This window comes from Diabrotica virgifera, chromosome 2 (assembly GCF_917563875.1).
Source record: "Diabrotica virgifera virgifera chromosome 2, PGI_DIABVI_V3a".
Taxonomy (NCBI): Eukaryota; Metazoa; Arthropoda; class Insecta; order Coleoptera; family Chrysomelidae; genus Diabrotica; species Diabrotica virgifera.
In genome coordinates this window covers 80,401,426-80,415,065 of record NC_065444.1, presented here as the reverse complement: position 1 = coordinate 80,415,065, position 13,640 = coordinate 80,401,426, and the positions used below count along the sequence as shown (strand labels likewise).

The following is a 13,640-nucleotide window of genomic DNA, read 5'->3' as shown; positions in this document are numbered from 1 at the left end:
TAAAATTCATTCGCTATTTAATATTTTATGGATATTCCGAGATAAAGATGAAAAGATGACGACAATATTAAGAAAAAAATTGACATATTGCGCGAGAAAAGAAGACATCAGTGAAGAATTGATAGATGAAATTTTTCATTTGAGAGCGATATACAAGGAGAATATTGGTGAATCTCAAATTTCTCCAATAGATTTGCTTAATAAAATTAAACATTTCAAATTTGAAGTGTTATTGCGTTAAGGTCATCGGTATATAATTCGCAAATATTTTACGGCCATACCTACTTTTTCTGTCTTTACACGGCAAATTACGTGTAGTAAAATTCACACTGGTATGGATATGTAAACATTACTAGAATGTTATTCTACTTGACAATGTCATCATTAACTTTAAAGAGATGGCTTTTGAATGTTCTTGGATAACTATTATTTGTATAATTGCAAATTATTAATTCAGTTAATAAATATGATAATTTTTTCACCAACTATGTATTCAGTGATTGTAATAATTTATATGCACAACAAAAACTAATACTCAATCGAGAAAAGAGAAAAAGTGTTAAAGTGATTTTTTAAAAATATATGGTTACTATGGAACGCTTACAATTTTGAACATCTTTAACAAAAAAATACTTGGATCACAGAATATATCCTGATGTATTCTCTGCTTGAATCTTTCATAAATAATAAACAATAAATAACTTTTTACTAAGTTCACGTCTTAAATTAATTATTTACCAAATACACTCTTAATATTATTTAATCAACAACTCAAAATAATCCCGATGCCATGTCAAATATTTAAAACTGTCACTGTGTCTTGTCATCATATTCTATTTGACTCAGTGCGTTGTATGACAAAGATAGCGAATGTTCGATTTGGAAAATATCACCACGGACATGGTGTCTATTTTTTCGAATCCTGAAAAAACTAATAAATGTTTTTAAAAAATTTAAACGCAGAATGAAAGACTAAATTATTATCGAGGGCCGAAAGTCCCTTAGAATAAATAAAAAGTTTCTTTTGAATGAGATATTTGAAATTAAAAATCACACTACATTTTCTCTTAGTTTTTCACCCCTGTAATTTATTAAAATAAATATTATAGAAGTTTTCAGGAACTTTCGGCCCTCGGTAAGAACGTAATCTTTCATTCTGCGTTAAAATTTTTCAAAAATACTTATTAGTTTTCTCACGATTCGAAAAAAATGATTCCCCATTTGAATAACATTGCAGCCGAAAATACGTACCCATTCCCTTAAGAATATTTTGCACATTACCGGTGACAGTCGCAGAAGCAGATCCTTTAGTTTTCTTTTTCGCATAAAAATGCTATGAAGTAATGATAACTACAATGAAATAGGATCGGTTAGCTGCCTATATAGTCCAGGAACCGAAGCTTTTCACCCCGCAATTTTTACAGAATGGATCGATTTGCTTGAAAATTTGAGAATAAGTAGTGGATAGTCCAAGGATCAAAATCTATATGATGCCGAAAGGCGCTTTTATTATGGGGGTGGTTGCCACCCCATTTCGGGGGTGGAAAATTTTTATTATATTTTGACAGCAAAAGTTGATAAAAACATTAATTCTAAGCAAAAAATGTTGTATACATTTTTTTGATAAGACTAATAGTTTTCGATTTATTCGCTATCGAAAGTGTTAGTTTTGTATGGAAAAAATCAATGTTCTTCTATAGTATTCACTCAATGTTTGTCGTAGAAAAAAAATTTACACCAAGTTCTTAAGAATTAAATAACCTACAATTTAATTTTAAACATTTCTTCTTATCTTTGATGCTAATCTTTCTATTCTGAAGAAAATGGCATTTTTTACCAAATTGCAAACATTCGTTATTCGCTTTAAACTTCAGTTTTTTTTAAAACTAATCATTCTAAGCCAGCCAAGCTTCTAGAATCTATTAATAATACACAAATAAAGAAGAATGAATAAGGCCAACGCCTAAAAACACCGCTAAATTGCATTATTATGCTTACAATTGAATTTCTCCTTTTTTTTTCTCAAAAAAAATATTGATTTTTAACCGTAACTTTTTTATTTTGTATCTTAAAAAGTTTGGTGTAAAACAATTTTGTAGGTTTTTACAAGATCTACAAGCCTATTAATATTAGATATTATTAAAATGCTTAGTCACAAAAAGAGGTGACTTTGAAAGGGTTGGTAAAGGTGGCTTTTGCATGCTATTACAAGTTTTAATTGTCAATAGCTCACTTAATTTTTGTCATAGAAAAATTTTTTCATACCAAATTCTTGGGAACTAAATTAGCTACAATTTAATATTTGCACATTTTTTCACATCTCTGATGCTAATCTTTCTATTCAGAAGAAAAGGCCATTTTTTCCAAACTACAAAAATTCGTTAATCGCTGTTAACTTCATTTTTTTTTAAACGAATCATTCTAAGTCGGTCAAACTTCTCGAACTTATTAATAATACATAAATAAATAAGACCAAATAAGGTCAATGACTAGTTTTAATTAGGGTGGTGGTTACGGGGTTGCTTCCGACCACTTTTGCGCTGAAAAAAATAGGGACTGACATTCTTTTCATTATAAGTCACTTAATTTTTGAGCTAGAGACTTCTTTTTTATTTCTATAGATAGATATTTTTAAATTCTTTAAATTAGTTTTTACAAGTTATTCTCGAAAAATGCATATTTTTCCCGTCTTTTGACTTTGAAACTACAATATTTAACATTTGACAAAGAAGAGCTTACATATAATAAAGTATACCTTGATTACTGTTAAAAAAGACGATTTTGTTTATTTTTTCAAATAGTACATTTTTGTTAAGTAAGGTTGTTTTGATAAAACGAAAACTTTTGGAGTTATTAGCAGAAAACTTATTAAAAACATTGATTTTTCGATATAATACTAACACTTTCCATAGCAAATAAATCGAAAACTATTAATTTTATCAAAAAAATGTATAGAACATGTTTTGCTTAGAATGAACGTTTTTATCAACTTTTGCGGTCAAAATCTAATTAAAAATTTCCACCCCCAACAGGGGGTGGCAACCACCCCCATAGTAAAAGCGCCTTTCGGTATCATATAGATTTTGATCCTTGGACTATCCACTACTTATTTTCAAATTTTCAAGCAAATCGATCCATTCTGTAAAAATTGCGAGGTTTTGTCCTATTTCAAGCTTCATTACTTGGACTAATAAAGTTTGTGAATTGAGAATTATGGCAAAATCATGCGATTTTTCGAAAATTAGAGACATTTTTGCCAATCAGAAAATTCGAAAAGCACTTATACCTATTATAAATATTTACACTATTATAAATATCAAAATTTAATAAAATTTATATTTGAAATGTATATTATTATTAATAATTTTATTTCTATTAAAATTAAACAATGTTTCTCGCTCTTCACTTTTTGCCGGGGACCCGCCCTTCACTTTTTGCCGGGGGCCCGCCAATCACTTTTTACCGGGGCCCGCTCATCCCTTTCGGCGGCCCTGGTGGACCCAAAAAATTACAGTGTGGAGACCACGAGCAGACAGAAGAAGCAGAGGTAGAACACCTACACGATGGTCAGACGATGTCAAAAGTGTTGCTGGGTACCTATTTGTTGCAGGAAGCCCAAGACCGACAGAACTGGAAGAAATTAGGGGAGGCCCAGTGGCGTGCGGTGACTTTTTCGGAAGGGGAAGCGATTCAATAAGGATATAAAAATATTTTCTTAAGGGTCGAGGGTCGAGCCACTTCCCACCTGATAACACTCTGATGCGCTCTAGGGGCTCTCTATTAGCAAAGTGCTTATGTGAGACGTCCTGGGTACAAGGACTTACACACTAAATCCTACCCCGATCAATGCGTGAGGCACTCTATTCCCGCTATTTCTAATGACTAGTGACCTATCATTGATCTATATTGCTAGCTCGGGCCTTGAGTCCTCGCGCCGGGTTTTGTTTCCTAAAGAAGAGTTCTATTAAAAAAAAATTATATTCCGAGGCATTTTCCACAACACACAACTTTCAACAATATGACACTTATTTATACTTGAGGTCTATTCTCCTATCAACTTCTGATAATTGTTGAATGCAGTCTTTTTCAATGGATAATAGGGTTAAATTTCGCTTGTTGAATTTCTTTTAAATTCGTAATTTGAAACTTTTAATGCATTTTAATAATGAAAAACTTCGTTCAACTGATGCAGTGTGGCTGGGATAGTTAGTACCTACTACTTCACACAACTTGACCACTTCACACAGTGACTTGTTTAAACCAGTAGTTATATCACTGTTATGTCACTAATCTCAGTTGTTTCATAAACGACACTTAACTGAGAATGCAAAGCTGGGATATCAAAAGGTTTTCATTATTTAATCGTAGTGAAATAAATTCCTCTGTGGGAAATTTTGATGAATTATAATTAGAAATATTAAGATTATATATAATTCTACAAATTTTAAATCGTTAAAATTTTGAAAGTTAGAATTCAATTGTTATAGAATATTATCAAAAAGTCTCTCTGTTGCCGACATTATCAATCTTCATTTTTCTTTCATGTTCAAACCCCATATTTTCAGTTTTATCCCAAATATTTTTAAACTGCTCTCGTTTTTTAATTATCGTATTAATAAAGTCATCAATTTGTCTTATACAAAATGCAATGTCATTTGACTTCATCTGTAAAATGTCAAATAAAAGATCAGGAAAAGGAAAAATATCTGCAAAAAATTTAAATCAAAATACATATTCTTTAAGCAAATGTACATGTACGTAATACCATACCTAACCACCGCTGCAGCAGTAACAGTCGGAAGGCGCTAGGATGCGCTAGGACGATCGCTTCCAGATACCAAAATTCGCGCGACTAGTGAGTTGCGGTCATTGAACCTTGACCAATTTTTAAACCGGACAACTGCTTGACAAGCGGCGATTTTGAGATGCGCTTCTGTCAGTCAGGAGTGGACCGAATATGTAGTTGAATTGTGTGCATATTGATTTCGTTCGTACGCGATTAATTTTTAATATTTTTCAATGCGTATGCTTAGGTAATATGTAGATTACTTGGATTAGGGAAAAATTTTTGTTTTTAAATAGGTATTAATTAATAATAGATATATTTTCTTATATCGAAGTAGGTATAGGGAAGCGGCGCTTCCCCCGCTTCCATGGACCGCACGCCTCTGGGGAGGCCTATGTTCAATTTTTGATGCAGAAGGCTAGATGATGATGATCATGACAATACATCAATCTCCTATCCCTTCAAAATTATAATGCAGAAACGCCGTTTCACTTGACCGAAAATAGGATACCTTAGCCTCTTCTTCAAGTAACTTTTTCTGACTCGGTCTTGGTGCTAAGACATGTGTAAGACTTTTTTTGGAAAGCTTTAAATCTTGTACTAAATCGTTCAACTCTGGCTGATCAAATCGTATCTGTCGAGAAGGTTAGTGTAATTCATCAGGAGAGCAATAGTTCCTATGGTCCATACTGGATTGTAAGGTAGAGGAAAAACTTTGTGGAGAAAAATTAATTACAGTTTTGAAACTACCATGCTTGAATGCCTATAAGAGAGCTCAAGAATCAAACTCAAGATAATTTTTTCAAATTGATCCCCAGTGTTATTGATTTGTTGTATTTTGTCTATAGTTAAAATGTTTAAAATTACCTAGTACCTAATATAGATTAATCTAATCATATTTTTTTTAGTGTTTCAGTGACATGTCATTTAACAGACCCATCATTCGTCATGGTGAACTGCAATCAAAGTTCAGCGATGTTTATTTCTTCCAATTTTCTTACGACGGTAAATTAGGCGGGAAGAAGAAATACATCGAAGGTATGTACTCAAACTAACGACTAAATACGACTTTCATATACCGGGTGTCCACTTATATTTTCCCCCATTTTAACTACCTATACCTAACTTCTAAACGGCTTAAGATACAAATATGCCGTTTTCGCTGAAATGTTTTATTTTAGTAAAAGTTTTGTTTGAATCGATTGCGCTTTTTTTATATATCGCTTTCAATGACGAAAACAAAAATAGCGGAATTTGAAAAAACTTTGTTGGCTTTTTTAAAATGAACACCCAGTATATTTTGTAAATTGAAAGAACTGCCATTCACCTATCCAGCGATATAAAGTTTTTTTTTAAATCGGTTGTCAAATGACTGAGTAATTAATTTTTAAAACGAGAGATGCAACGTGGAATCACCTATCTAAATAACATGATTAAAATAATTAAGCAAATTGATATTCTGTTATATGTGATTTCCACGTTGCATCTCTCATTTTTAAAATTAATTACTCAGTCATTTGACAACCGATTTTAAAAACTTTATATCGCTGGATAGGTGAATGACCGTTCTTTCAATTTACAAAGAAATACACTGGGTATTTCATTAAAAAAGAGTCAACAACGTTTTTCTCAAAAATTGGACATTCTTTTTAAGCGATATAAAAAATTCAATCCATTCAAACAAAACTTTTACTAAAATAAAACATTTCAGCAAAAACCGCATATTTCTATCTTGAGCCGTTTAGAAGTTACAGGCAGTTAAAACGGGGGAAAATATAAGTGGACACCCAGTACAGTGAGGACCTTTGAGTTTGCATAAATTCATTATTTCGGGAATGGGCAAATTTAAAGATAAATCCTCAGAGAGGTCGATTTTTATTTTTAAATTAGGACTTTTTGGCATATATAGAATACTAGTGACGTCATCCATCTGAGCGAGATGCCGTAATCGGGTTGTAAAGAGTACGGCTTGTTTGATAGCTCATTTGAAAGGTAATTCAATTCTCTATTCATCAATATAAACAATAACCTAATTATTTATACAGGGTGGCCAAAAAAAATTTTGAATTAAATTAATTCAGACAAAAAGAAGAATGAATATGTAATTTATTTAATTCTAAATACATTTTGCTGTTGTCCGAAAATAGGGAAAAATGATAATTTGATAAATAAATATTGTTTTTCGCTTAAATTCAATATTAAATCTGCCACCCACCTGCCTCTTAACAGTTTGAACATTTAATTTAAGCGAAACGCAATGTTTATTTTCCAAATTAACATTTTTTTCTGCTTTCTGACAGCAGTAAAATGTATTTTGCATTAAATAAATTACATATTACATACATTCTTCTTTTTGTCTCAATTAATTTAATCAAAAAATTTTTTTTGGCCACGCTGTATAAATAATTAGGTTATTGTTTATATTGCTGAATAGAGAATTACCTTTCAAATGAGCTATCATACAACCCTACTCTCATTTAAAAAATCATCGATTGCGTCATCACGCCCAGATGGATGACGTCACTAGTATTATATACCGTGTGTTTGCGTAACTTGGAACCATATGGTAAACATTTTTATTATTAATTTTGCAGTTTTTGAATGGGGTGCAAAAAATCTAAAAAATCGCCTTTTTTGCACTAATTTTGTTAATAATTAAAAAACAAATGCCAACTCTAGGCAGGAAACAGGTAGGTTTTCTTCCTATAGGTCCACAATAACTAAAAAAGTAGACAGCTACCTGGATATTTGAGTGTCCTGAGAAAATCCTGATTTCTCTAGATTATACATAGGTCTATTAATTGTAGATGTTTTATTATTTTATTAGTCGTCCCTTTTTTAGTTTAAGAATATTTTTATTAACTAAACGTTATTAACTACGAAACAACTAACACCGTAGTTAAAATTATACTGAAGTTTGATTAGTTGTAACTATTTATAATGGGAAATAAGCCACAATATTATTAAAAAATGATTTTTATTAACGTTTCGACGCCCAAATCGGGTGCCGTTGTCAAAATACAAAATACTACTAACATAAACAAAAATGTTGTTGCTTAGTAAAAAAAATTCTTCTAATAATTTATTTAATTTGACTCATTTATATCGCCAATTCAGATACATAATAATATGATACATTTTAAAGTAGAAGACTTTAAAATGATATTGCCAATATTTATGAGTTGCGTTCCTGGGACGACTTTACTGAAAGATAGTTCATTCGATTACATGAAATCAACCCAACTCAAGAATATCCGTCACAAAAAAATCATAGCATGTGATCTGTCTTTAAAAAGACAACCGCATGCAACGGTGGCATTAAAATTCTCGCGTTAGAGATCTCATAGTAAATCACGAGGGAAAACCAGGAAAAACCTCGTGATACTATCCCGACATCGTATGTATTTTGTCTTACATTTAATTTACTCTTAAAAATTAATACCAAATTCTGACTTTACTATAATTTTGTTTAAATTATAAATAATATCAATAATACATGGATATATAAGTAATACTAAAATATAAAATATGTACTAACTCGACTATTAACTTACTAATTGTGGTATTTTCTTTCTATTGACTTCCTCTTTCAGTATGGGTATCCACATCCTACTGCATTCCACCGAGGAATTTGCGACACAATTGGTTTCGCTTAGCATAATTAGAGCCGCTTCTTTGATTTTTCTCTTTTTACTATCTGTTTCTTTCAGGACTATACTTGAATCTCTCCACTGAACTCTATGTTCATTATCCCATGCGTGTTGACATATTTGAGATCTATCAAATTCTCTATTTTTAATATAAGATTGATGTTCACTTATTCTAACGTTTAATGGTCTTGATGTTTCACCTATATAAAACTGTTCGCATTCACAAGGTGTTTTATAAATACAATTCTTTGTCCTTTTTTGTTCATTGTTAGGTTTAGTTTTAGATAGAATAGATCTCAATTTGTTGGTTGTTTTGAATGTTGTTGAAATGTTGAATTTATTTCTTATTGTTTTAAGTTTCTCGGATAGTCCTTTTATGTATGGTATTGATATTTTCCTCGTATTATTTCTTGTGAATGTTGTAGGATCCCGTTCTATGTTGTTCTGTTCCATTCGATCCAAACTTGACAATTCCTTATTTATAAACGATAAAGGATAATCATTTTTTAATAAAACAGATGTTAAGAATTGTTTTTCTTCTAAAAATTAATTTTCGTTAGAACAAGTAATTTTGGCTCTATCATATAAGGATTTTATGATTCCCTTTTTAACGTTGATGTTGTGATTTGATTTGTAATTGAGATATCTGTTGGTATGTGTTGGTTTTCTATACACTTGAGTCTCATATCTAGTATCCTTCTTTGAGACTAAAACATCGAGGAAAGTCAGGGTGTTATTATATTCCTTTTCCATTGTAAATTTTATTGTCTTTTCTTGATAGTTTATAATATTCAGGAATGTATCCAACAATTCTGATCTATGAGGCCATATTGAAAACACATCATCTACATATCTCCACCATAGAGTGGGTTTTAAATTTTGTTTAGAAATGATATTAGTTTCGAAATCCTCCATAAAAATATTAGCCAATAATGAAGATAAAGAGGAGCCCATTGCTAGACCAAAATTTTGTTTATAAAATTCATTATTTAATTGAAAATAGGTATTATTAGTACATAATGTCAATAATTCCATTATAGCTGATACATTTAGTTTTGTCCTAGTTGTCAATGTATCATCATTCTCCAATTTCGTTTTGATTATGTTTAAAGTTTTATCTAATGGCACATTTGTAAATAAACTGTTTATGTCAAAACTTACTAAAATATTATTTGGATTAAACTCAATAGTTGATAATTTGTTTAAAAAATGTTTTGTATTTTTTATAAATGTGTCATCATTATTAGCAAATGGTTTTATAATGTTTAATAAAAATTTTGATAGTTCACTACAAGGAGAACTGATGGTACTACAAATGGGTCTAAGTGGATGTTCGCTTTATGAATTTTCGGCACTCCATAAAAATGTGGTGACTTACTGTAATGAGGTGTCATTAATTTTCTTTGATAGTATGTTAGATCATTTTTAAATATGAATAAAGTTCTATATATTCTTGTTTTCCAGTGTTTTCGTTGGATCCTTCGATAATTTGGTATAAGGTCCATTTGTAATTAGATCTGTAATTTTGTCCTCATATTGTATTTTATCCATTATTAGTTGCATTTCCTTTATCCGCTGGTAGGATCGTTATGGAGTCATCATTTTTTAAAGTTTTTAAAACTTTCATTTCCTCTTTACTGATATTTTGTTCAATTTTATTTGTCTTTTCCAATTCAAGTTTACATAGTACCCTATACTGTTATTTATTATTTAATAAAAATCATTTTTTAATAATATTGTGGCTTATTTCCCATTATAAATAGTTAAAATTGTAAAAATGCCACAAGAAAATAGCTTCAGAACAACATTTGATTAGTTGATCAAACAATGATTTTATTTCACAAAAAGACTTTTACTCATCGCGTACACAAGTTATGTATGTAAGTATGTATCACTTCTTTTTATATTAGGTCTATTGTAGATGTTTTATTATTTTATTAGTCGTCACTTTTTTAGTTTCAGGATATTTTTATTGATTGTTTAATAATGTAGTTACTTTTAGTCTTTATTTAAGTCATCTTCGTTTATGGAATCCTTTATTCTTCTTTTAATAAATTATTGTTGCTATATTTTTCAAATTTAAGTTCGTTGTTTGGATGGGTTTATCATCTTGTGTCTTTTTGGCTTCGTATTTATTTCGATAATAGCTCGAATCATCCAATAATTGGTTGCTACCACAAATCGATTCAGGACTGTAACGTTTTTAATTGAAGAGGTAAGTTCCAAAAGTGGCTTTATTCAAAAACCTAAATTTTGAGCAATGTACAACCGATATACTGGATGACCTACTTGATGTTAACATTTTATCGATTGGGTACCTACAAGAAACTTAATTCAAGATTTAGTGTCTAAAGATAAAAATAAATTATACAAAGGATACAAAAGTTCTTCTTCTTCTTCTTCTTCTTATACTTGTTGTAGATCTGTCGATCTGTTAATTCCGACGTTGAAATATTTCTTGAGAGGTAGACTGCCAGCTATCCCCCTATCTTTTTGGTGGTCTTCCCGGTGGACGCTTGCCAGCTGGTTTTCCTTCTAGCGCAGTTCTTGGTAGACTGTGCTCCTCCATTCTCTTCGGCTTTGCTTGCCCCATCTTACTACATCTTGCACGCCACATTGTTCCCTGATGATGTTGTTTCGTATTCTATCCCTTCTTGTCTTTGCTGCTATTGCTCTTAGTATCTTAATTTCGGCTGTTCGTGGCATGTTTTTGGTTTTATTGGTGTCTTCTCTTGATTCCATGCCATAGGTCATAACAAGTCTGATGCAATTTTATAAATTCTAACTTTGCTGTCCATTCTCATATAAGTATAGGTTATTCCAGACCACATATCTCAAACATCCGGACACGACTTCGGCCTTGTTTATTTGTCCTCTTAGATCTCTGGCTGGGTCATGATAACTTGATAAGTCTACACCTAGACATTTGAACTGGTTTAGCTGTTTTAAGGGTTCCCCTCTACCAAGAGCTTGCATCTAATTGGATATTTCGCAATGGTAATTTCGCAATAAGTTCGCATTTTGTTTTCTAAAAATATAACTATTCTAATAATTATATTTGGAATATAATTTTTTTGTGTTTATTTATGTTTTTATTGTATATTACACAATGGAAGTTGTCTTATACAAATCTTGTTTGTCCAAATCTATTTTTATCTCTTTTCTGTTGGTCCGTTTTTCGACACTATAAAACCCAAATATTAAAAATGTTTCGTTCCTTTTATTGCTATGTGTCCTTTCCAAATTTTTCCACCTTTGTGTATACCTCTTTTAGTTTTCTTTCGATATAGGTAACTGATACCTTACTCATCTTGAGCCATTACTACATGGTCGTATGCGAAACACAATGTGTAGAGATAATCGTGCCCTATCTGTATTCCCATACCACTATATTTTGATTTCCAAGTTGTTTGTGCGTGTTCTAAAAATATTTTAAATAGAATTGATGACGTTGGGCATCCCTTTAGAGACAGGGTCGGCAAGGTTTTTTTAAATCCACTAGGAAAAGAATCATTATGTGAAAATTAATACCGACCTGAAGCATTTTCCGCTTAACTTTTACACATTTGTTCTGGCTAATTGGCTTAGTTCCAGCGCCATAAACAAAACACACACACACACGCACACTAGTAAAAGAAAGAATTTTTCCTGTAGCTGGCAGTATACCATCAATCACAATTTTTTTTAATGAATAATGCTTTGTAAAAGGTATAAAATATATTTATTAAAAACACTTTAAGGGTAACATCACACAACGTTTTCGATTTTTTACAAAATCATAATCAATGTTACGTACCTAAAAGTAAGTATAATGAATTTTTAATATTTGAAAGTTTGACTAAGGTTAAAGCAAGTTGGTTGTTTTTTTTTTCTCAGGTAGGTATTCCATCTAATTAAATGGCGTTAATCATCATAGGACATTTTTTGTTTTTTATTTTTTTTTGTTTTTTTTTTGTTTTTTTTTCTTTTAAATTTAGAACCTAAACATGTTTATAAATTAATTCTAGTCTACGTTGTTTGTAACTAGCAAAATGGGTTATAACGTCATCGTAAAATGTGTTTTGGAGAGATTTTAAAAGTTTTTTTTCTATTGACATTTGAGATAAACTTGACATTCTCTCTTGTTTCATAGTATTTCGACAATACGTTTTGACTCTTTTGAGACAAGAGAAATACTGTTCATTTAAGGCAGAAGTTGGTGGTAATGAGAGAATTAATGACAATAATTTATTAATTTCGGGAACAGTTTGTTGTAATGAACTGCGGTATATAAAATTATTATATATTTTGTAACTTATCCCGCTTTCCGAAAATATTTGGATCAGCATATAAAACTTTTAATTCATTTTCTAATTTTATTTGGTTAAAGAATGATGGATAATTTTTAATTAACTTATCTAATAGATATTTTGGAAATTCTTTTGCGTAACTTTTAAATTTTGAATCGTCAAAGAGGTCAAAACTTTGCAAATCTTCAAAATTTGAAAAACGAGTATCTATGTGCCTAATTATAGTATCCAAAATTTCAAAATATACTCGTTTTTCGAGATCTGTGTCATGCCTTTGTCGTTTTTGGGGGGTTCGGAAATATCAAGCGAATCCAAAACGTCACTGCGTATGTGTTGAAAATTACTATCATTACGAAAATCTCTGAGATTTTGTACCAGCTTTGTTACTCTATTTTTGGAATAAATAATGTCAGTTGACTGATTTTGTACAACATTGAATATCAAATCGGTTTGGGTAAACACTTTCTTAAAAATATTTAAAAGAATATTAAAAGAGTAATCATTTAATAAATTTTTCAAACCGATTGCTTCACGGATCGAGATATCATCACTTTCAAAATCGTCGCCTTCAATAATAAAATCAAAAACTTCCAAAAGCTCTTTACGAAAATCTGCTACAGTGAAAACTAACCTAGATTTGAAATTCCATCGCGTCTGACAAACTGTTGGCATTTTTTTGAAACAAATTTTTTTAAAACATTAGTCCGTTTAGGCGAGCTCGAGAAAAATGAAGCAAATCCGCTTAAACTAGCAAAAAAAGACATTCTTTAATTTTTTTACATGTATCCTGCAAAACTAAATTCATTCTATGCGCATGACAGTGAGTAAATAAAGCTTGTGGTGCAATAGTTCTAACTTTTGCCTGGAGACCATTCAATTCACCGGACATCACGGCAGCGCCGTCATAAATTTTCC

The 13,640-nt window shown here is 30.9% G+C and overlaps 1 protein-coding gene across 3 annotated transcripts in view; it reads left to right on the top strand.

Moving 5' to 3' along the window:
• LOC114334564 (venom carboxylesterase-6) overlaps positions 1 to 13,640 on the top strand; it is a 675,899-nt gene that overhangs the window by 372,905 nt on the left and 289,354 nt on the right. For 2 of the 3 annotated variants that reach the window (XM_050643823.1, XM_050643824.1), the window contains exon 9: positions 5,695 to 5,824. The exons of the other annotated variant lie outside the window; for it this stretch is intronic. In XM_050643823.1, coding sequence (XP_050499780.1) covers positions 5,695 to 5,824 — 130 coding nt within the window. The remainder of the gene's footprint in view (positions 1 to 5,694; positions 5,825 to 13,640) is intronic. 3 annotated transcript variants of the gene reach the window in all.